This window comes from Calidris pugnax, unplaced genomic scaffold (assembly GCF_001431845.1).
Source record: "Calidris pugnax isolate Ruff unplaced genomic scaffold, ASM143184v1 scaffold70, whole genome shotgun sequence".
Taxonomy (NCBI): domain Eukaryota; kingdom Metazoa; phylum Chordata; class Aves; order Charadriiformes; family Scolopacidae; genus Calidris; species Calidris pugnax.
In genome coordinates this window covers 10,170,229-10,194,961 of record NW_015090862.1, presented here as the reverse complement: position 1 = coordinate 10,194,961, position 24,733 = coordinate 10,170,229, and the positions used below count along the sequence as shown (strand labels likewise).

At 41.8% G+C, this 24,733-nt stretch overlaps 1 protein-coding gene across 1 annotated transcript in view; it reads left to right on the top strand.

The window, feature by feature from the left end:
• The first annotated feature begins 1,745 nt into the window (after nt 1-1,745).
• HOMER2 (homer scaffolding protein 2) overlaps nt 1,746-24,733 on the top strand; it is a 36,715-nt gene continuing 13,727 nt past the window's right edge. The window contains exons 1-2 of the mRNA XM_014944643.1: nt 1,746-2,546; nt 19,611-19,742. Of these exons, the coding sequence (XP_014800129.1) occupies nt 2,307-2,546; nt 19,611-19,742 (372 nt within the window). The 5' untranslated portion in view covers nt 1,746-2,306. The remainder of the gene's footprint in view (nt 2,547-19,610; nt 19,743-24,733) is intronic.

Sequence of the window (24,733 nt, the reverse complement as noted above, 5' to 3'; positions counted from 1 at the left end):
CTTTACTTTTTAATAAAAGCCCCACATGAATGGATAGTGGCTATCTCAAGCCCTTGGCTTCATTATCCATTAGTTTATCCACTTGGATGCATATTGACAACAGTAGCTGCTACAAGACTCCTGATAAAATGGAGAAAGATAGTTTTTTCTTCAGTCCACTTTTGTTATCTTCAGATGTACTTTATGTCCCTGCTGCTGCAGAGAGGCCAGGCATAATTTTAACAGTGTTTTCTGGTATTGTTAAGATGACTTAACAGAGTTAAAGTAGTTTGTAGAATGGGTTTGCATGAAGGAAAAGTCTGAAACTTCTGAAAGTTTAGACTGCAATATATAGGCCATATTACGGTTAGCAAAAACAATTATTAGCAAAATCCACAAAAAATATAGAGCTAAGTAAAAGGCAAAATAAATTCAAATTTATTCTTCATTCAGGGAAAGTCTGTATTTTTACAGTAAAAGAATAAGTAGCTTGGGGAAAACTTCCCTTTCTGGTATTCCGTAGTGCAAACAAACCCCACGACCTTCATGGGCATTATGCTGCTAATCCTGTGTAATGGATGATGGAAATATTTTAAAAATGTTACGGAGACCTGCCCCTTCTTTCCTCCCAGCTAAGGACGGCATTGATTTTAGTGTGCAAAATGAGTCAGGTTCAGTGAGTTACTGATAAGGAAGAGCTGAATCAAATGCTGTTCTTCCACAGCTGTAACGTGACAGTCCCATTGAAATTTCAATTTATTTCATATAAGTATTTTACAGAGTTCAACACAGTTCCATGCAGAAACCTGCATGGCAGCCCCTGCAAAAATGTAAAACTTTGTATATGTCTTGCCAGGAGAAAACCATTGTTTCATTTTCTCCCTCCTGAGGCCTTGCTGGGCTTTGCAAGCTCACTCCATCTTTCCTGTGCTAGTTCTACAGGTAGATAGCTTCATCTGTTTGATATTTGTTATTTCACTTCCCTCAATTTTAATTTAACTGCAAGGGTCAAGATCATGTGTGGTGTTCGATACAGTTCCTACATACAGTACCTGAAGTTGTTCTATTCTGAAAATGCACAGGTGGGTAGATATACAAGAAGTTGAAGATTATAGGAATGTTAATAAAAACATACTTCCAAAACTACGGAACTGAGAATAATGGAGAGAATTATTTATATGAATAGGAAAGACTAGCATGTGAGAACAAGAGATCTCTCTGGCTTTCACCTACCTCTTTTCATTTGCTTTATGCAGAATTCAGCCTGGGAGCCTTTTCAGTTTCCATGTGGTAAACATTTTTGTGCAGAAAGTCTATTGTAGTACAATTGTTTTTGAATCCTGTCATAATTCTGTCAAGTGTAACTATTAATGAATAATATTTTGTATGTGTTAACAATATGTTGAGCGATACACTTAATATAGACTTTTATATACTGTAGCTTTTAAGAACTAAAAGTATAAAAATGTATATAAAACACAGCAGAGCTTGATTTGCAGTTTACTTCTAAACTTGGATTAAAGTTATAGTTGGAAGTGAATTTAGCTTTATGCCTTTAAGTAAGTCTTAATTCTGATTTTCAACCTAGATGACTTTGTGTGTATCACGGTTTGTTCTTTTGGTCCTGCATCCTCTCTGCTTTTCTATGTGATTTGCATTGTCACCTGGTGAAGGTAAAACAAAACCCCTTCACTGTGTGCACGATTTTCTTGATGAGTAAAAGCATCTGAGGAGGGCTGGTGTTTAGGTGTCTGGGCCAATACATCACCCACTGGTAGTTGATCTGAAAGATAATATATATCAATACAGGGTTTTGCTTGAGTTTCTTTTCTCCCTTGCTCCCCAGGATCATTGACTGGTTTTGCATCTGATGAAATTTTCATGCCCATCCACAGAACAGTGGGAATCTAAGGATAGAGATTAATTTTTCAGTAATTATACCATGCCAGTAGATTGCTGGATTCATCCCTGCATCTGCAGAGGACCCCTGGCTGTAGGTGGTGGTTCACAGGAATGTGTGGCAGGAGGAAATCCAGCCGGGGGGAGCTGCTTGTTTCTTTTGGCAAAATATATGGATGGGGAAGGAAGGAATGCATGTGAGTGTCCTTTCCTGGAAATGTTTTGAGGAAAAAGTGGGTACTGAGCTGGTATAACATGCAGAGAAAAAGCTGATTGCTTTCTGGGCTACAGCAGTAGCTGTAGGGCACTGAGTGTCACTGACGGATGCCAGGGAGAGGTACCCAAGGCTGGATTGTGGCTCAGCAGCATCACTGCTCTGCCTTTTCACTTGGGGGATTACCAGACACTCTCTGCCTTGTGCTTTCAACATGCCTGGTCAAGGCTGGGCTTCTGGGACATTTCATCTTCCGCAGACTCATGCATCCATTTCTCCTGTCCCTCCCTATTCCAGAGAACAGCCCATCTTCACCACCAGAGCCCATGTCTTCCAAATTGACCCCAGCACGAAGAAGAACTGGGTTCCCGCAAGCAAGCAGGCTGTAACTGTTTCCTACTTCTATGACAGCACGAGAAACAGCTATCGGATTATCAGTGTGGATGGAGCCAAGGTAGGAGGCTGATGGTACCCTGGCGTGTTTACTGTGTGGAGAGGATCGTGACTGTCAGCCTTGGATGAAGGTAGACATAGATGGGCTACATTAAGCACTTAAGTTCATAAGTAGTCGCTTTTTTAATATAATCCATTATGGACACTTGTAGTCATAATTGGAAAACTACAGGGCACCTTAAAAGTGATTTTGCCAAACTTAATTGATTTTTCTTTCTGACTAGTTTGACTTCTTTGACTGATCTTAATGAGCCAAGAGCTTTAAGTGTCCAAATAGAGTCTGTAGCACAGTATCTGAAACCTCCACCCATACTAGGCAGATAAGGCTGAAGCCTTTTTAGTGAAAAAATGTTCTTTTAAAGGGAATGAGGAAACAGATATGTGCAGGCTAGAGCTTTTAATGTAAATGCCAACCGCATATTCACTTTCGCCTGATTGAACTGTTTACAGGTTAGCACTTAATTTTCTTCATCATTTGCACTGGATTTCATTAGCCTCAGGTAACAAATTAGGCGTGAATACTTTTCCCCCCTCACTTTTTTTTGTTATTTTATTTTGCATTACCAGATAGTTTGCTGACGTATTTCCTGTAAGAATCCTGATCAGTTGGATTGGTTGCTCAATCAAGTGTTTTTATTACATACTAGGTTTATCCCTCTAATCAGTCCCTCTGAAGTAAGCTGTAAGGTGACTGCTTTCCCCTAGCAGACCCCAGTCAGTGGTGTAAGTTAAAACATTTCACTCATCTACAAAAACCATCGGTCGTTTATGTCAAAGCACCAACACAGGATAATGAGACAAGTTTACAGCCTGTTTATCTGTGTTCCTGTTTGGATGAGGATGTTAAAATATCACTGTCCTGGGAAAGAGAGATCGCAGAAATCATCCCTTAATAATTTTCTATTTGTCATGCCTATTTCACATGCTTGTTTTTCCAAACATCTCCTGTGCTACATTTGGTTATATATTGGCTTACAAATCAGCCCTACTGCCTGCTTAAATTGATGGTAATGTTTCGTCGATACCAGTACAGCATTAATATATCACCATCATTACGCTGTTTGTGCCGGTGTGTTCATTTCCATAAATGCCAGCTAACTGCCCCGGCTGACTGTTTCCAGTCAGCTCACACAACCCCTGCAACTTGCTGCGTAAAACTGAGCCCCCCAAAATTTGCTTACACCCCACGGATGCTCCTGCTCCTGCTTGGGCGAAGCTGGTGGGCTGCTGATGCTGCAAACCCAGGCGAGTGTGACTTCCAAGCCAAAACTTCTGTACCTGCAGCAGTGGGTTGCTTGATTTGTGGATGTGCATGCATGCATTAAGACCAATTAATTAAAAGAAAGTAATTACTGTATGTGGCAAGGGGAAGCTGCAGGGGAAGAGTCTGCCCACAGCCAGAGGTCTTGCCCAGAGCTGCCCAAGTGTGTGCTGAGAACAAGGTGGGCATCCAAGCTTTGCTTTGTAATCTACCCCAAAGCCATTCAGAAGGAGCCACCCCTCTGTTTTAGTGTGTCCCAGAAGAAGGTGAGCTTTCCATGATTAAAATTCTCCCCTGGGGCTTCCTGAGCAAGAATCAATTGCTGCCCACATGAATTATTCCTCTTGTATTGAACCTTTGCTGATTAAGGAACAGGTGGAGAAGAGATGCTGCCTTCACGCTCACCACTGGAGAGTCCCCAGTTATGCTGCCTGTCGAATTTAACAGTGCTGATTTGGAAAAAGAAGTGTATTTATGCCCAAATAAGGTTAAAAGTTGATTTCTCCCTCAAACAACTATTGTTTAATTTTTTGACCTACTTTTCTAGCCAAAAAATGAAACTGGGTAGAACTGTGAGAAAAAATATGAACAGCATCACTTGGTGTTGTCCTGCTTTCGGACATCTTTATTAGAATAATGTCTTTTGTGTGTTGGCAAATACCAGATAGATTAGCATCACGGCATCGCTGCAGGCAAAAGTTATCCCTGTTTTAGAGACAAAAAAGCTGAAGCTCAAGTAAATTAAGGGACTTGGCCCTAGAAGGAAGGTGGTGATGAAGGGTGTGTATCTCTTACAATTCTCTGTCTTTGTCTGAACTGCCAAGGGGCTGTTCTCACAGTTTATTGTAGAGAAGCATGTACAATGCACATGGGCTTGCAGAAAAATCTCTTTTAAATCCAACTTCTATACAGCAGTTGTAAAAAAAAAAAAAAATTAAAAAAAAAAATTAAAAAAGGCAGAAGGAATCCTTACAATTTCTCCTTCCTGGCAGATCCCCATCCCTCATCCCCAAGCCCCCTGTGGCACAGCGGGAGGGTGAGGGGTGCTGCAGGGCAGAGGGGAGTGGAAGGATCTAGGAGTGGATTGAAGGGGGAGATTAAGGGAACCGCTGAGCCCATGTGTTTAGGGGTGTAAATATTAAGAGATTTTGTGAGGGTGTCTGGCAGAGGGGCAGGGGTTTGCTTGGCTCTGCTGCCAGGGCAGTAGGGCATGGACCCAATGGCCTTTGGGTCCATACCCGTTTCAAAGTGGTGGGGCAGGACAGAGGGTCTGGCAGGTACATGTGGAGGTAGTGAAGATGGACACTGCTGCAAAGAGGAAAATGGGACAGAAAAAGAGTAGGGTAAAGATAGGGAGCAGAGTGAAGTCAAGGGAGCTTAACTCTTCCCTTGCAGAGGGATATGCAAGAGGCTTGTGCTGAAGACCAGGAGTCCGGTATGACGGAGGGCAACCGAGCGAGAGCGTACACCTTCCAGGTGCCAGGTTTCTTCCAAGTCCTCCCAGCTCAATGACAGAAAACCCCATTGAAATGCCTGGGGAGTCAGGCATTGATAAGTGGAGACCCCAGCTTCAAAACAGCCTGTACCACTTTAATTCCCCATGGTTGCAAAGCTAGAAGGGAACAGGTATTATAATTCCTGTGTCTTTCACAGAAAAACAGGTGCTGTGGACAGTAGCTTACAATTTATAGCAAAAGCTTTCACAGATACTATACAAGTATACACTGGATGATCTTAACCAAGATACTGTTACCAAACAAGGGAATAGATTAGTATAGCTTTTAATTACATTATAATTGACTTGTATGTTGTCGAAAATGTAATTTCATCATGATGTTTTAAGAAGTTTCTAGCCAGAGGCTGTTTAAACTGCAGCATAACGAATGCTGGAGGAAATGATACAGTAAAATGCAGGGGCACACACTGATTCAGAGTTAATGAGGCAGCCAAGAGACTTCGGCATATGAAAGTGCCCAGCGTTGTGGGCAAAAGTCAACCCTGTTGAAAAATGACAAAACACAGCAATGATGCAGGGAGAACATGAACTTGTAAGTGCCTGGTTGCTGTGTAGTGTGTGGGGAAAGCCGTGCACGGGGCCTCTCATTAAAAGTGACCTACATTATTCTGCCTTTTAGAGGCGAAAAAAAATGTTTGAAAGCATGAAAATTACTCAGACTGATATCCTCCGTTGTCCTCTGGAATAATGCATGGTGGTGCCCTGGTTGATGGGTTTGTTTATTTTTTATAAATTGGAAATATGTGTTATCCAAACAATATAGACAGGGGGGAAAGAATGAAAAACTTGTTTCTGTATAGAATTTGAGAAGGAAATACAATCCCTCAGAAACAAGCTGCTGTCCTCATTTTAAAATGTTTAGATGATATATTTCTATAGAACCTGTGATTGCAACAGCATTGCTTTCATCTTTTGAGAAATAAGTTGTTAATAAGCTATCTTAAAAATTAATAGCCAGCAATAAAGTATATAGTGAGACATTCTGAGATGGCAGCATCAAAGTGACACAGCAAGAGTCATCTCAGATGCCAGTCCTAAGTTGTCTCTGAGAGGTGTTTAAACAGATGACTAGAAAAAAATCAAATCAGGCTTTAAAAGGTGTATAGATCGAAAGAACGTTTTTGGTAAATACATGATACAGAAGCAAAGACTTTGTGTTTCAGAGGAAAAAAAAGTTGCTGGCTGACACTCATTCCCAGTTGCTAGATCATTTAAAAGAATTTATTGCATAACAATTACCTTGGATATTGAAGATCAGTAGCTAACTTGGGCATAAGTGTGTGAAAGTATTGAAGGGAGAACCAGAAAATTGCTGTGTTGGGAAAGGAAAAATCAATGGGTCTATTTCTGAAGTAAATTGCAATTAGTAGGAATAAGAAAATGGGCCAAATTTTGCCAATCAGTATTCACATAATGTTCCCTGAAGTGAATACTGTCCATTATGCAGTATAATGAAGGTGTTTGATTAAGTGACATATATGCCCTTATCATGGGATCTATCAGTGAATGTCCCAGCAGGAGTGGACAGTATGATTCCCAGAGCAGAATAAAGCTGGAAGGGACAGAGCCCCAGAAGCACGTGGTAGCAGATATTTAGGGAGGTAAGAAGGAATGATATGTAGATCTGCTAATATTTGATGTATTTCTGGCTTTCTCAGTTCCTGTACTAGTCCTAATTGCTACCTAATTTAATAGCTGCCCACCTCTTTATGACCACGCTTTTTGTGTTCTCACGACTGGAGGCAGGCCTCCTCGGCACACTCAGAGGAAATTCGGAGTTCTTCCAGTGCTCTGTTCAGAGACTCAAAACAAATCATTTTCCTTGCCCATGGAACTGGAATTATTTTAAGACATAGTTGTTAAAAATATCCTAGGGTATTTTGCCAAAAGGTGACTCCTGAATTTAAGAAGCTTTCCTTTCACAGGAAAAAAATTGCAGGGTATGGTAGCACGGATGAAATTCCTTCATCTGGCAAGTCCTTTATGTTATTTTTTTTCTTTCATTGACGTAAATTCAGCCATTAAACCAATAACAACTCTTTCTCAGGGAAAACCTACCAAGTAATTTAGATATTACAGAATTTTTGGCACTGAATTAAAGAAGGATTCTGGCAATGAGTACCTCACCAGGGGCCTGCGTTGGTGTGGCAGCATTTACCCATGCCTCTAAAACCTCATGGATCTGATTTGCAGTAACGTGTAGCAGAAACAATCACAACGTCACCTTTCCTCTTGGCATTTGGATTATCGGTGTGTGTTTGCCTGACCCTGCACTCTATGAATGAGTGGTGTACAGTGTTTCACATTTTTTAAATACCTAAGTTTTTTAACTACCTAAATTTTCAGGTTTAATAGTTTTATAGTGAAATGATCAGAGGATGTTTTACAGCCTTGGGTAGGAAAAGATAAAGGGATGTAAAAGAAAGCAGAAGGGACCTTCCAAAGTGGTGTGTTGCCCTTTCTTTTAACGTTTATAGAGAAATTCGGAATTAAATGCTATGATTTTGAAAGGTGCGGGTGAGCATATATGTGTGTTTTGTCAAAGGGATGGAGATTCTCTTATTTCCAGTTTTGCCTGCCCTAGTTTTATTTATGGCCATGGCTCGTCAGGAGCACTGCGTGCTGTTTGCATCCTGGAGGAGCAAGGTGCTGCTGGGTCCCAGCCGGCTGCCCTGAGCCTGCTGAAGTGCTGAGACGCCCCGCTCCTCACCCTGAAGATTATTTTACTGACTGCAGCACTAGCTGGACTACAATTTCCAGAGAGCCCCTGCTAGTAAAATCTGATTAAATTAGCAGAAAAAAAAATTTATTCCAATTTCTGAAAGCATTTTTCACTGCTGAGATGGATATTTCTATTTTTCAAAACTTTTTCTGCTATGTTTTTTTTTTTCCCTTCACCGTTTCTTCCAGGCTGGGTGGGAAATCCCTTCTTTTCTGCTCGTTTCAGAAAGAGTGTCAATCGTAAAACGAGCGTGGAGAAAGCTCAATATTACTTATACTTGTGGCACTGAGAACCAACATGAAAAGGACCTTTCATCAAAAGGCAGTGTGTGACACTTGTTACTGTTTGAAGAGCCCAAGAGACATATCCAGCTTAAGGGTGATGCCGCATTAGGGTAAGCTGGTGGACAGGTGACCAGGTTGTGACCTCTGGAGGTCCAAGCTGACTGATCCAGTGTTCCTGCATTCTTGGCCATGCCTGTCCAGAAAAGAAACCTTTGTGTCCCATAAGAAAAGATTTCCAGTACTGGTCTGGATGATGACTGTAATACAGAAATTTAGGCATATTTGATGGCCTTCATCTTCTCTTTATCATAGTATGTTCAATACTTTGTGAACTCTTGGAGCTAGTTTCAACACGATTATCAGCACTGGAGATGATACTGGAGCCATAAAAGAGTAATTCCAACAAATGGAACTAATTAACCCCCCACATAAAAAAGAACATCTTCTGAAATACAAAAACTGGGTATAGAATCTAATTTTAATGCATAATCCTGTCTTCCAGTGTGCATAGTTTGCGTGTCTGTTGTAGTAAACATCTCATTGCTTTTATGCTAGTGAGATGACTATTAAGGAAAAACATTAGTTGTGGTTTTATGGTCTTTATATATACACATCATATAATAGATAAGTACCATTGAGACAGAGCAACTGTAATAATATTAGCGTGTATATACTGTGAATCCATTCTAGAGCCTTTAAAATAATTTGATGCCATTTAATCCAGTCTCATCAGATGAGTTTTCTTTGTAAGGCAGCTCCAGTGTGGACTTTTCCTGGTTCAGATTTCCCAGCCTGTGCTGGAGAACGATGCTTGTCTGCTGGAGACATGTTCTAGTACCCGTTGTGCTCAACGAAGTACTTTGTAAAAGATGACTGAAGAGTCTCTAGCTGCTTTTTGCAGCCCCACTTGGGCTTGTTGTTGTTGTAAATAATGAAGCTGGATTGGGCTGCTCTCTGAGAGGCAGCTGCTCCTTTCGTAGTGAAGTTCTTCTTCATTTTGTATGATGAACAGATTAAGAGCAGGAGAACATCTGTCCTGCCCTGGGCCACAGCGCGCCAGCCTAACCTAAGCTGGAACCAGTCTCTCTCATTCAGACAGCGAAGCAACTTGCAGTAAATAATTAATATTTTTACTGTGCTGGTTTTAATAGCTATTTCCTGATTTCATTTAAAGCTCTTGTGGAGCTGCAACTTCTAGATTTTTGTCATCACTGTGAAGGACTGAGGGGGGACTCTCAATTTAAGGAAAAGCTGCCGTCAGTGGGTGGTGGTGGTGCCGTCCAGGCAGCAGCTGCTGAGCAGCAACCGGGATGCGGGGAATGGGGGCACTGGCAGGAGACTGTCTGTGGGGTGGCAGGGGGTGGGTGTCGGGCACCTCAGTGGGGCAGGCTGTGCTCCAAAGGGGTCCTGTGGAGACTTAAATCATTCAGCCTGTGGAGTACTGACTGTGAATGTTTGGGTTAATAGAAGTGGAAGCAGGGACAGATGCAAACAGAAAACTAAATGCACGTTTTAAAATGAGGATCAGTATCTATGTGGGGTCAACACGCTGGGGAGTGCACTGGATCCTTCTGCTACATAGGCTTCACGTTCTTCTCAAAGACATCTTTGAAATAAGAGCGAATGAAATTAAGGAAAATAACAGTTGCCAATGATCTTAAAATATTTGTGTTGTCTGTGTTTGTGGTGTACTCATCTTGACTAAAGTTACTTGAGTTTTTCTCTCTAGAGGTTAAAATAACTTGAGAACATTTTCTTTGGAATTTGGCAATGAAGAAATACATAAAGGAGAAGCAGAGCTGTCAGCCAAGGATAAGACTACCCACTTGCATCATCCCTTATTTGCTTAAGGTGATATCAAGTATTCAGAAATTCAGGCTGAGGGGAGGTGCAGGATTTAATAGGAGGGAGGATAGTACATTGCCTGGAGTTGTGTCTGCAGGAGAATTTTCAGCAGTTGCCAAGACTGGTTTAGAGAGGTAGAGCTAGTAACATTGGGTGCGCTTGTGTCAACAGGTCCATGAGTGTTCAGAGGATAAAAAAAAAAATACATACTGTTATGGCTTAACTGCAATGGTAATTTCTAATACCGGTGGAGATGGGTTGGGAATGGAAGGAAAAATTAAAAATGTTTGCACAAACAAGACCTGGGGCTTCAGGTCAAAGAGAACTTGTCAGAAGCTCAGAAACGGAACAAAGTAAACACCAGGAAATTTGGTCAGTCCCTTGAGACTGCATCAACCAGAAATCTTGATCATCTGCTGAGGATGTGTTTAAAAAAAAAAAAAGTCTGGAGCTGTAGAACTCATATCACTTAAATGTCTCTATATTAATCTCTTTCCAAGTTATTAACTTTGAAATGTGAAAAATCCTCTGTTCATTGTCTGGATTATTTCTGCAAGCAAATCCTTCAGAAGCCGGTTAGTAAGCTTAGGAGAAAAGATAACAAAGTGCTGGCAACAGCTGTATCCTTGACAGAAGAACAGAAGCACATCTGCCACTGTTTGATCCTATCTGGCTCGTTTTTCTGCTTGTATGTACAGCGCGTGTGTGTCACTGGCTCTGGAAAGACCACACAGCCCCAAATGCAGGAGATCAATGTTGCAGAAAACTTTTCAGAAACAATTTGTTAAAGCAATTTGTTATTCTTTAATTTAAAAAGAAAAAAAAATATTTTAAAGAAAAAGGGGGGAAAAGATAAAAATCCATGATAGAGGATTTCTTGTGGCACCACCCACCAGCAAGTAAGGAAACTTTGGTCTGGGTAGATTTTTCCTTTTTAAAACCTCTCCATAAAATTTCTTGGAAAAGCTCTGTAAAAGAAAGTGTTGTTTTAGCCTGTAACTGCCTCGTGCACAGCTGTGTCTGATCACCATACTTGAGTATGGATGGGGCATCTGACCGTGCCAGAGAGGTTAATTAAACCATGTGATGTTATTGTAAAGAAACCTTGATTGTAAATCAAGCGAAGGATGCCTGGTTTAGGTCATGGTCCTTGAACTTAGCAAAGCATTTGTAGGATCTTGCACAAATTTTTGGTGAAAATAATCCATTCCTGCTGTTAGGTAAAAACAGAAAAAATTCAAAGTTTTTAGTAACATCATCAACACAGGCACAACATGGTAGAGTTTATAGATGCTTTCCCTCATCTTTTTGGTTTCATTAGCTGCTCAAAACAAAAACTGTGGGATGAGACTGAAATAGGCAAGTTCACAGATGGTAAAAACTTCCGTACCTTCTCAGCGGACCCCAGGGAGCAGAGTGGTGCTCAGCTTGCTTGAGGGTTTTGCATTGTGCTGCCTTATTCTTCCAAAAGAAATTATAAGGGAGCTGAGGAACCTTGTGCTCAAAGATGAACTGAGCACATGCTCCATCCCCTTGAACTTTCCACAGCCTCCCCCCAGGGTATTAGGGACTTCCATCAAGAACTGCAGTAAATGCAGCACTGGTTAGCTGTTGGTTTCCTAATCTGGGATTTTTACCCCCCTTTTTTTTAAGTTCAGCTACTGAAATAATAAAGAATAATTCCTATAAGCTGTGCTTCATGAAGCTCTGAGGATTGCTTGTCCACTGAAACAGCTATATAATTTATTTTTTCCCTTCCCCTCCCCTCCCCACGCTGTAGTGCCAGGGGTACCTAATACTTGGAAATCCCTATTCAGAGAGTTAATGTATCAGACATGCTAATCAAGTCGTGCCAGATGGAGTTTTATAAATAAACTACACTGCATTGTGTATTCTTAAAATTTGAGCATCAAACATAATTAAAGGCAGTGTTTTCCTAGTTTTACAAAAAACCCTCGAAACATCGCTTCTTTCTTGATTCTAGATTGTGAAGTCACATCCAATGGCACAGTGGTTGTTAGAAGGAGATTGAGGAACAGTGTAAATGACTATCAACCATTAAATAGTAGCTGAAGTCCAAAGCTGATTCTCCCTGAGGAGTCAACAGGATGATCACATGAGCCCCAGCCAACCTCCACCCAGCTTTATTTTCTAACAGCAAAATACAGGGTGAGGTGTTTGTGAAGACACAGAAGGATTGGTATTTTATATTATCTCATAGGTACCTTGTATCTCCAGTTATGTTAATGAATTACTCTTAAGTATCGCTAGACCTGGTTGCCCTTGATTGTCATGTAACAGTGATCACTTTGAGGTGCTTTAGAAGTGTGTCATCTCCTAAAAATAATGTACCTGCCCTTCTTGGCCATTCCTCATGCTAAGGGACAGCTTTTCCAGGTGTTAGAGAGGAAGTGGTCAGCTATCCTATTGTTAACATCTCACAAGGGGTGTGTAGGTTGTTAAAGAGTAGAGAAGTCTTTAACAAGGTCACATGGTCCATGCCATTTCTGACCTCTGTGAAGGGTCCTTCAGACTTAAGTGAAGCTGTTGTCATACAGCTGGAAGGATGCAGAAAATTATCAATGCTTAAATAATTCATGTAGTGATGTGTTTATACTCTACAAAAAAAAAAAAAAGACAATACGCTTTTACTAAATCCTCCAAAGCATGAATGTGACATAAATATAGGGTTTTTTTAATTGTATCTAATGGTAGATAACACAACCTTCTTCCTCACCTGGATTTTAGTCACTAAGAAAAAAATCTCCATTGTATTCTTCTCCCTGTCTCTGATAAGTTAGAAATCTTATTTCTCGTGTGAAAATAACACACAAGCATTTTGGTGTATATATTTTGTAAAATGTTGCATGAAATTCCTGGGTAACAATTTTTTCCAGTGTAGAGGGTTTGAAAATCCTTGCTGTAGATTTTCTTCATGAAACAGCTGCTGGTGCTTTGAATCGTGTGGGTGGGTGGATGTGTGTGCTGTGCCTAAAAGGAAAAAAAAATCTAGTCAGATGTCAAAGCAAAAATAGGAGATTTTAGAGACTTAGACTAGGTGGAGGAGGTGGGAATCCAACTCTGCAGAGATGTTAATTACCTTGGGAAGAAAAAGAGTGCAATGGAGTAGGTGTAGCAGGAGATTTACTTAATAGAATTCACATAATCATGAACCCACTTTTGTTGCATTTAGACAGGTTCTCAGCGAGGGCTTTACAACAGAAATATTTTACCCGAGGAAAAACAGTTATTAGTCTTTTTATTGGAGAGGGGTGGCTATTTTCACATCTCTTTTCATGAAGGTGGACAAGAACTGTATGGGGTTTGTTTGATTTGTTGGCTTTTGAGGTTAAAAATGAACCTTATCATTCATTGAATTATCCTGGGGATGCAAGGTGATGCAAGATGACAAAAAAGCGATGTGCAACTGTAGAAATGGCCCTTTTCCCCATAAAGCAAGCAGCAGCAGCTCATGAGATGCTTTATCCACAAAAGGTGAGTCTCCAGTCTGCAGAGGGAGCTCAGGTTGGGAAGTAAATGCTTCGGACTGCAACAAGTCCTCTGCAGTTTGCAAGGCGTGCTGGCACCTTCCTCTTTGCAGAGTGCAGATGAATCACTGCGGTTCCCCTTCCACTCCTGCCTCCCACGGCAATGCACGGTGTGGCTATGGGAGCTTTTGGAGTCCATGGATAGGGGAAATAGCTACTGTCCTGTTTAACTGTGTAGAACAGAAACTCTTGAAAAGCAGTGGCTGGTGAGGCTTACTAGCACTGTAGGGGTAAAATGAGCAGGAGTCTGGTAGTAGATGTCCTTCTACCTGTTGCCTACCCTGTGCTCTGCACAGACGATGGAGAGGAGCAGGAGGAACAGCAAAATGGAGAAACCCAGTGCTGCTCTCAACATATTTTTACAGTGTTCCCGATCTAATTAACCTGTACCCTCAGCCTGTGCCAGGTAAAACACTGTGTACCATCAGGTGCAGCAGATAAAGTGAAGCCAGAACAAGTGCCCTTGCTAATTTCAGTTTTCCCAGGCTTGCTTTTTTTTTTTTTTTTTAAGGACCTTTTACAAAACCCTTACCGGAAGGGGGACACAAACTTCATGTCTGAAATTACTGGACTGACCTTAATAACCCACCCCCCACTTATTTTATTTGTGATTTTGCAGGTTTGTGGGTTTTTTTTTTTTTTTTTTTAAGGACCTTCTACAAAGACTTAGCAGGAAGGGTGGGAGGAAAGATTTGATCACATCTGCTGGCCCTGATTTGTAAAGCAATTACAAGAATCCTCCTGCATTACAGGTTCACTGTTTTGGCCAAAGGCTGTTCTTTCTTTCATCCCCAAGTTCTTGCACTGCTGTGAGCATGTCTTTGTGCTGCTCCTGCTTTACTCTGTTACCTGGCCTCAGCAAGGGACTCACTTTTTTCACTTTAATAGGACTGTCTTGATTAACAGTGTGTGTGCGTGTGCTGGCTTTGTAGGACGAGAAATGAAATGATCAGTTTATCACCAGTGTCATATTGTTGAAAAGATGGTACATTTAAGTCCAGAAGCTCTCAGCAGAGGCAGGAAGAATGCTAGATAGCAGAGGATAGTGCAAATCACAGAAACGTAGGTGGGTTAATTCCACAAAGAAGTTGCTGAACATTTGGGACATAGAGAGAATTTCTCTGCAAATCCATCCCTGTCTCCTCATCTTTACCTCCAGTGTCACAAGCCCTTCTGATTCACGTCGACTTGATGAGCTGGAAGAACCTGCTGAGCCTGTGATAGCTGTGGCCAGAGGATTAGCAGTTTCTTTCGCTCTTCAATTCTGTTTTTAGACTGGGATACATCTTTACTGAAGATTAGTAGCCTGGTGGGTTGGGGAAATTAAATTTCGCAAGGGCTACAAACTGGAAAGCACATATTCAGAGGTGTGAAAATGAAATGGGGAGGTTTTAATGTAGTGACTTCTTAATGGGTAAATCCTATGGCCTCGAGCCTTGGGGCTTTTCTGGAGGTGAGGTAACTTCAGAGTAACAGGTGATGTGAATTTAAAAGGGAAATTCCAGAATAATTCCTAATCTGGCACTCTTGTCCTAATTTAATTTAACGCTGTTCTAAAATATATTGGCTAATATATTAATTAGGTATTTCATAGCTGTTATTTTGGTCTTTTCTCAGGTAGGGAAGCTTGTGGCAGGGCTGGCTCAGTTGGCTCATCATCCCCTTTGGTTGGTGTCTCATCAGAGGAGGCATCCTGGCCAATTCCTCCCGGCACATTGGCCCTCCTCCTTGGGGCTGTGCTGGTGGCTCTGCCAAACGCCCACCACAATCCCTGCTCTCCTCCCCTTGGAGCTGAGCTTGCTCTCATCCCTGCTTTTCCCTCTTGCCAATCTGTCGAGCCGGGGCCAGCATGACCAGGGTGCTCGCTGTGAGCCACAACAGCGAAGGGCCCCGTGTGCTGCTCCAGCCCCTCTCCCTCTGCCAGCCCACACGCACCTTCGCCTCGTGTTAATGAAACAGTGACTGGGATAATGTATTTTCAGGAGCCACATCAGCATTTCCTCTTCCATGCGCTGTTGTGGTACAGGGAGTGTGGGAGGGGAACCCTTTAAATACTCAAAGCATCCCCTAAAAGAAATGGCAGCTGTATATAGGGGCACTGCTCATATATTACGAGCATCATGAGTTGCCAATACATATTTTTTTTTCCCTTCTCCACACTCAGGTCGCCTCATGACCTCTCCCTGCTTGATTTATTTGGCAGTTTGTCACCGTGGGAAGGCAGCGGGATGGGTGTGTTACAGCCTATGAATGTTCTGCTCTATGCCAGCTTATTTGCATTCACTTTTATCTGATGAACATACCTGGTGTGTTTCTAAATGTCTGGAGTCATTTCTGGTTGATGTAGCACTACCCTGTACAGTGAACATTCTTCTGTGTCATCTTCAAATAAAACTTTAGATCTGTCAGGATTGTTTTTCTCCCAAAGGAAGTGAAATTAGTATGAGATTTTGTTTGGTTTATTTGGATGTATCAGGAATGTTCACCATCTGATATGCTTGCATGTAGATGAGAGCAAAGGCAGATATTTTTTCTTTAACCACATGTAGACCACTGAGTATGATGAATGAGTTTATTATTCTCTAAGGTGCTTATTATGTTATGCTCCTCTTTGCCTTTGTCTTTAGGGAGAACTCTTTAACCACTTCAGGGATTGATTGCATTTGATTAGAGAGTAGTTTGTCTTTTGAATCCATTATCCTGGATGAAAGTCCACACGTTTATTCTGTTTTCTGATGCAGCTGGAATTGCACCATGTGTGTATTATACGAATGAGGACCAAATGCAAAGTTATTTCGTAAGAGCCCATTTGAACTGATGAGTGGCCTTTTCTTATAGAACTGTAATACTGTATTGCAGTTAGGGGTGGAAAAGAGCCTGCAGGCTCTCCCTGTCTACAGCAGCTTTCAAATAGTGCCCTTTCCTTTCTGCACCCTTCCTCCCAGCTCCTTCTCCCTTTGAAACTTGAAAATTCTGGCTCATCCTTTCATGAAAAAAATACAATTTTTTCCAGCTTGGTTGAACATTCCTGTTATGGTGGCCACAAATGCTTCCCCTGCCTTCTGCCCTGGATGGAGACCTTCTACCCAGGAGATGGAGGAGTGGTGGGGAGTACTTTTCTTCTGGTCTCACGTAGCCGAGGGTGAGACAGCTTTGGGAGGGGGGACAGGCTGGGCTACCTGTGAGCCTTGCTTTTCATTGTTCTTTGAAATCGTAACACCCTTTCTTTCTCCTAAACACAACCAACATGATTGTTCTCTGGCCAATGTAGTGTCTCTGCCCTGAAATGATGACCAGGTTCACTTCAGGGAAGTCAATGTCCAGGCTGATTGATGCTCCCAAAGTTTAATGTTATGGCATCTTCCTGCGAGTGTGAGGGGTGAGGGTCGGGGGGGAAGACCAGGTGGATAATGCAATGTACCCACAGCGAACGGCTCCTCTGAACGGTTTCCATGAGCTCTGATTTTATCTCCTAAGCTTCCACTTAGGTTTTCACTTCTCTGTAGGAATGAAGTGGTTCTGAAGTGCCTGACTGACAGAGGAGGATTTAAGGGGGAAAAAAAACAGTAGAGCCGACTTCCAGGCAGTTTCACTAATTGCAGCTTATTATAAATTTAACAGATGAACTGTCAGTTTCTTGAAGGTGTGTGATCACCACAACCTTTTCTTGGATTCTGCGCTGGCTATAGAAGAAAATTAACCTCTAAGGTGCTAAGCTAATGTAGTGCCTTTCATTGCTCAATAAGGTGTTCTTTGATTTACAGTTTGCAGGCTTCATTATTCCTTTTATCACATCTTTAATAATATTGGACTATGGTCTAAAAAATATCTTTGCTGTGTTTTTTTTATATATTTGTATTTAGTCAATGATTATTGTAGGAGGTATGGAAGAACTGTATTCTTCTCAGAGTCTGCTTCCAGCGAGTGAGCCTTTTGCCTTTCAATAAACTAGGTCATTTTATTAGTTTTTCCCTACAGATGTCTAATTTGATACTGAAATAATACTTTTTATCACTTGAAATTTCTGGGTGTTTCATACCTTCTAAAATAAATTCTGTAGCTTGAGAAGCTAAAGATTTGTAAGTACTTCATCTGTCTGATGTGAGATTTCAAAAGAAGAAATATACATATAGCACTTTCCTTAAAGTTTTTGGAAAGCATCCCGATTTTTCTAGCTTGGTGGTATCTTTTCCTCCTGTTCTGGTTACTCTCTGTATCATGTAATCCTCATATCATCATACTCCCTTTGCGTTGTCAAAACCCTACATCAAATCTTTGATTTTCTTTTAATTTAAATCTCTGAAATTGCACTTGGATTTTTTGTTGGCTGTGTTTCTGTTGCGTGACTTAGCCGGAGGAGAGCCCATCTGGGCAGCTTTGCTTATACCTCTGCCTGTCAACTGGCCATTAAAAAAGATGTTTCAACCCCAAAAACTGGTGTCTGTATGGTGCGCGATGGCCAGTGCTGGCTCCAGAGTCACCTCTGCCCCTTTCTTCCCTGATACTTCCCATGCAAAAACCAATTTCAGGACCATCAGCCACCTGGCCCTCATCTGGTTTGATCCTTTTGGTGAAGGCTTCAGTGATAGGACATGTCAGAAAATCATATGTTTATTTGGAAGTTATAATGCAAAAAGAGAGAACCACTGAAGTTGAGCAGTTTCTAGGAAAGAAAAAAGAAGCATCAGCATGGAGGGCAGAAGTTAGGGAGGGGATGGAGGCAAGTAAAAATCTTTTTCTGGTAAATTTAATTCACACTTTTTGCTAAATGTAAATGATAGCTTAGGAAAAAAACTGCTTGGAATACATAGTAAATGATGTTGCCAGGATACTTCCTGATCATGTTAATTAAACTGTCCCACAGATTTGGCTTAATTACTGCATAATTTGCATATTGGAAATGATGGTACGCATTACTAAAGAAAGCTCCTATTCTGGTAGCAGAAAGAACATTGTAAATGAATTAATTTTCAGGGGAAGGAGTCTCTAGACTCCTATAATGAAGTATCTTGGAAATAAAGTTAAGGTTTTTGATAATGAACTGACATATATCTCATTCCTTTTTGCAAGATCACATTTTTTGATTGCTCCACTAAGTTCCTTAGAGACCTCATCCCAACAGCCTTCCTCTTGTTGGCTATATCTTTAATCACAAGAACCACTCTTGCATTCAAGGTTACTGGTGGTGAAGCAGATATTAGCTAACTTGTGTTAAGCAGGAGAATATTTGTCTTCAGGCCTGCATCTGTTACTGCATGCACATTGTTGGTTACGCACTTCACCTCCCTCCTGCAATGAAGTTAAACCCACTATTAAGCTACCAGTTTCTCCTTATCTTGCTTTTTGTTGTTTGAGTGGTTTTTTTTAATTTCTGACATAGCTCTGGCATCCTACTTGTGGAGGCCCGAGGCGAAATGGAGAAAAGCAGAAATATCTCTTTGGTCTTCCAGCCTATGGCAGGTGGTGTTGGTGGACACCCTGCCTGGAGGCCTCAGGCCATGCTGGGTGCCTGGGGGGCAGTGGGAGTAGCCAGTGTGCTACTCCATGCCTCTGCCTTTGTAATGCTGAAAAAAGCGGAATTTGCATCTGCATTTCTGCCAGGGTAATTTTATAGCCCCTGTCCCTGCTGTCGCTTCAAGTTCAGCGACGTTCCTGCAGCTGTGTTTAACTGCAGGTCTGTAATAGTGCCTTGGAAAAAGAAGGTAAAACATCGAAATTCCTTCATGAAGTATGACAAGATAGAAACTGTTTTGTTTTGGGAAAAAATCTTCTGAATACAGCAATTTCCCAATTTAGACTGATAATTGCTTTGGAGGATATCGTTGCTAGGATATGCATTTCCGATGTGTCTTCAACTTTTTAATTCTTTTTTGATCTGTTTCTAAACAGGTGATCATAAACAGCACAATCACGCCTAACATGACCTTCACTAAAACATCGCAGAAGTTTGGCCAGTGGGCGGACAGCAGAGCAAATACAGTGTTTGGATTGGGCTTTCCCTCCGAGCAGCAGCTGACAAAGGTATGGGGAGGGGGGCTCATGGAATCTCTGCGAAGGCTGTCTGGTTTCTTATTAGTGAGGAATTGCATCTATCCATTCGACCTCTTCTGAGCTGCATGCTTCTGCAAGTCCTCTTCATCCATGCAAGTTCTCCATCACGTGTAATTACCTGATGCCTGTGTATACAGAAACAGGCGGTATCACAAACTTTGTAGTCAAAGCTATAAATTAAGTCTGACCACTGACAATGGTGCTAGCAAGGTGATCTCAACAGTATCTTGCCCAGCCTGGCTGAAAGCATTTGTGCTTTCAGATGTTTACAGAAACAGCCCGTACTCTAGTATTTTTGACATCTCCCTGGCCTATGTGCTCCTTTCAGCTCAAAGTGGCACCAAGAGCAAAGTGAACCACTGATATACCTGGACCATTGGGTGGCATTAGGACCGCCTAATGTGTCTGAAGGAAGAGAGTTGCTGTCCCAGCCTCAGAAATGTGTGTTTTGATGACTTGCTGCCGTTGGTAGCTCACTGAGGTAAAGGAGTTACCAGCCCCTGGGGCTTGCTGGTGCCCTTGTTTCACAGATACCGCTGATGGTGGGGCTGTGCTCTCGGGAGGCTTGGTAAACTGCCCTCAGGAGGCTCAATAAACGGATCTGGGTTAAAATAAAACTGCATTTCTGGCATTTCAGCTCAGTGTTGTGATTCACAAAGCTGCTTTATCACCGACCTGAGGAGGTGGCAGTGATGGGGGATGAGTGGCCGGGGAGGTGTGACACCAGGTTTGCTGGCAGAGCTGCCTCTCCCAGAGGGCAAACCTGGCCATGGGTTTGGTATTAATGCAACACTTCCCTGGACCAGAGACGGGCTGCAACAGCAGGCTTGCAAAGTCTAGAGCTGCCTCTTGTCATGAATAACCAGCAGTTTAAAGTACATCCTCTCTCATTAGATTAGTGGTCTTGGCCAAGCGCTCGTCAAGCAGCTGAGATGTTTGTTTATGTAGTAAAAAAAACCCCTATCTATCTAACACATAGTTGACACCTGAAGCATGGCTACTTGGCACTGGGTGTTTTCAGTTAACTCAACATTGTGTCCTTGGGCATGGCACACAGTCTCGTGTTGCTGTCCTCTTGTGTGCTTTGATAAGAAAAGAATGAGGAGAACAAGGTGTTTTTTGTAGTATCTAAAATAGCAAGGGCAGACCTTTGCAAGAGAAGGATACTTTTCCACCAACGGAGTTGTTATAGGAGTTTATTATACTAAGTCTGCCTTATTGAGTTTATGCAATTTCCGAAAATGTTCATTTTTTTGCAACTGTTTCTTAAAAGTAAAACATATTTTACTTTTCACGTTAAATTAGTCTTGGACTTGGGACGTCCGTAAAGGTGCCATGGCAATAATCCACTCTTCTGGGATGCTAAGGCCACCCAATCAATCACATGCAAAACTGTTTTTTAGGAATGAGGTGCTGGGTATGTCTTATGTCTACTTAAGTGTAGAGGAGCTCGTTTCACCTGTGCATATTCTCCCCTCCTGTGGCAGAGAGGTGTTTAGTGTAGCTAATAAGTAGCACGGGAGTAAGAGAAGATTAAGGCAGACCTAGGGGAATAGTTTGTTTTGAGTAACAGATAAACCTGATACAATGCAACCTTTGGACACCATATCAAAGAATTAGCACTTTTGGATAGTAATTTTTAATCCTGGATTACTGAAGTTGCCAGTCTGCTGTGTGACAGGTGACTACATGGTACCTCAGTGCCAGCTGGGGCTAAATGTGCTCCACAAGTGGAGCAGGTGGTGCTGAGGCTGGCTCAGGAGACAGAGGTATAACAATGGATTTGGAGGCCCTTGAACCCTAATCAGAGAGATTTTACCATATTCTCCAACACTATCCAAACACGTACTTAGAATAAATTAATGCTGGTATACGAAAGCAGCTCTTCAGTGTTCCTGTGGCCAGACTAGAGCCAATCTGAAAAACATGTCGTGTGGGCACAGGGGCCTCAGCACCAGCTGTTTCTCTCCAGATCGGTTTGCACATCTGTTTGCACTGCACGATCTGCTGAAGAGCCCACTGCCCACAGCCTCCTACCTGCAGGGAAAGCTTCCCAAATCAGCAGAAAGACTTTTTTTCTGGCCAGAATATCAAAGGGAAGCACTTCTGAAAATGGCTCGAGATGATCTATTTAAAAAAAAAATTAAAAATCTGACAGTTTTCTAGCTGGAAAATGTGAGAAAACCTGGTTTATTACCACTGTGCAAAGCAAAGGGACAAAGATAGCCCTTATCATCCATGGTTCTCAGTTTAATTATTGAACCATTAATAAGAAAGATCAGAGATGGTGGAGAGATTACAGATGTATAAGTGTATTGGGAGTAGTAAAATCAAGTTTAATTTTATGTTGATATCATTATACTCTTATAAAAGATATAAATTAAAGCTTGCCAGTTTCACTGGAAATAATTGAAGCTTTTAGTCAGGAATTGGAAGGACACACTAAAACTCCACTAAACCAGAGATCAATAGCCCTGGCTTAAAATGAATGAATAAATAAATAAAGCTGAAAAATGTCTGCTGAAAACAATGAATAATAATGAGATGGGAGAAGAGGTTAGCAAGCCTAAAAAGGTCTGCATTTTTAAGTATATTGGCTGGCCTAATAAAAGATATTGCCTCTTTCTAGTGCCTTGCTTCTCTTGAGATGCTTAAGCATTAATCCATATCTATAGGGAAAAGCAGTTCAAATTAAACATAAGCCATTAATAAAAACTGCATTCAGTGACCTAGTAACCTAATTACCATTCACATTGATTGAGAGAATGCCAGGGCTTAAAGTTGATGTCCTACTCGGGGTCCTTTTCCCCTCTTGCAGGACTTGCTGACCCTCCTTTCTCTCCCCACCCTCAGCCTCAAGGCATTATTCAAACATTGCTGCAGCCAAATCGAAACAGGAATCAGCAGAGAATTAATGGTGTGCCTGTGTGTGATGAAGAGGCAGGGCCGGTGCTGTAAAGGTAGTGATGTGTTTTGCACATGAAGCAGTTAAGTAAAATTTCTGCAATCATTCAGGATGCTTGGAGGCAGACATGCTCTCTGAGGAGCTGCAAGTAGTCAAGGGCACAGGGACAAAGATTTATACAGGTGCGAAATCCCAGCAAACCCAGACTTTGCACATCATAAAGCAACTGCATCCAGCATCTGGGGAGCACTGGAGACTGTTTCTCTGCACGCGAGCACATCGTGTGAGCCTTGTGCCAGGAGCTGTGTGACAGGGGAGAAAGCTCGGAGCAGAGTCTGCCCCTGCCCCAGCACAGCCCCCCCGCACAACCGGCACCGCTGCTGGCAGCACACTGTGCCAATTACTGACCACTTTCTGGAGTAAATAGCCTTTTTTTTTCTGCTGATCTGCCCGGTACCAAGGGCTCATCCAGAAAAAGCCACGGGCAGAGCGACACGTGCATTGTGGGTCACGGCACAGCAGTGCTCCCCAACGGGAACGTCGCATCGCCCAGACTTCTGCAAACCGAGAGGGAGATGAAATATTTATGAGACTGCTTTGGGTGGGAGCAGCTGTTTCATCTATCTGACACTGGCACAATTTGTCAGTAGGAGATGTAAAATATTATGCCAGATCAGGAGCTTAAAATTTACCCATTCAAAATAATGCTTTTTAATGTATAAAATGTTAGGAAGGTCTATTAAAAAATATATATATTTCTCCAGGTGACAAGCTGGCTGCAAATTTGAACAGCCTTTGAATAATTTGTGCAATACACAGTAGCATCCTTGAGTCCCCATTAAATTTCACTGGCCAAGACTCATAATCAGCAGAGCCCATGGGCTGCAGCAGCTTTAGACTGAACGGCTTCACAAGCGTTGGTAGCAGTAAGTTTTTTCCATATTGCAGTTTGGTCTCATAGTTTCCTGGAGCATCGGAAGACACATCATGTAATCCATGATGGACTATTGGAGTGGTCTTTAGTTGGCGTTTCTCCCACCCCAGTTTTTTTTTTTTTTTTTTTTTTGCTAATTTTGGGAAACTGCCCAAGGACAAAGGTGGAGGAAAGGGAAGATGAAGGGCGGGAAGATGGATGGAGAATGAGCATGATGATTTAGTTTGTTTTAGATATTCTTACATGCGTTGTCCCTCAAGACCACATTTACCAAGCTTTCATTTACTAGATAGAAGATTATTTCACGTTTTAACTAGGATTTTCTCATTGAAAAAGCACTCCCTATTGTTGCAATGGTTTGATAGCTCAAAGTCAACTTAGATCTCGGAGGTGGCATGTGATTTTGTAGAATCAATTATTTGAGCATTGATTGTGTTTGGGACAGATGAAATCATTTACTGGAGAGAAAGTATCTCTCAGCTTTCTGCTGGTGATTAGACGCTGTGGCCGTGCCATCACTCCTGGAGATGGCCTCGGGATCTGGGTAGCTTCAGAAACGCCTGCGCTGCTGCTGTAGCAATTAGCATTGGTAATGCAAGACAAGTTTGGGCTGTCAGCACCGTGTTGCTGCACTCAGAAGAGTAATCAAGTGAAAGGCTTTAATTTCATAACAAGCCAAGTTACCCTCTGTAGCTTTCAAAAATAGACTGTTAGTAAAATCTAGCAGGTATTAATTAGCTAAGAATTAAAAGAAGTTGCAGCAGAACTCTTTATGGGCTGACTTTCCTAATGTGTGGGGTAAACAAAAAAATGGAGACAGTCTTTCACCACCATTTCCGTTACAGCTGTCTTTACGTTCCTAACAACAAGAAGAATGAAGGGTAATATTTTGACTCTTAAAGCCTAAGATCTGTCACTAAGATGGAGAAAAATTCAGTTATTTGTGCTTGTTTCTAAAAGCAAATGTGTTAAATACACATGTTGATAAACTAGAGACGTGGCTGAAATCTATTCGGCAATGACATCATTATTGGTTTTATATTGAAGATTAACTTTTCTCAGTCACATACAATTTTTTATTATGGAAATGTGGGAAAATGTCCTTCTCTTCTCACCTCATGT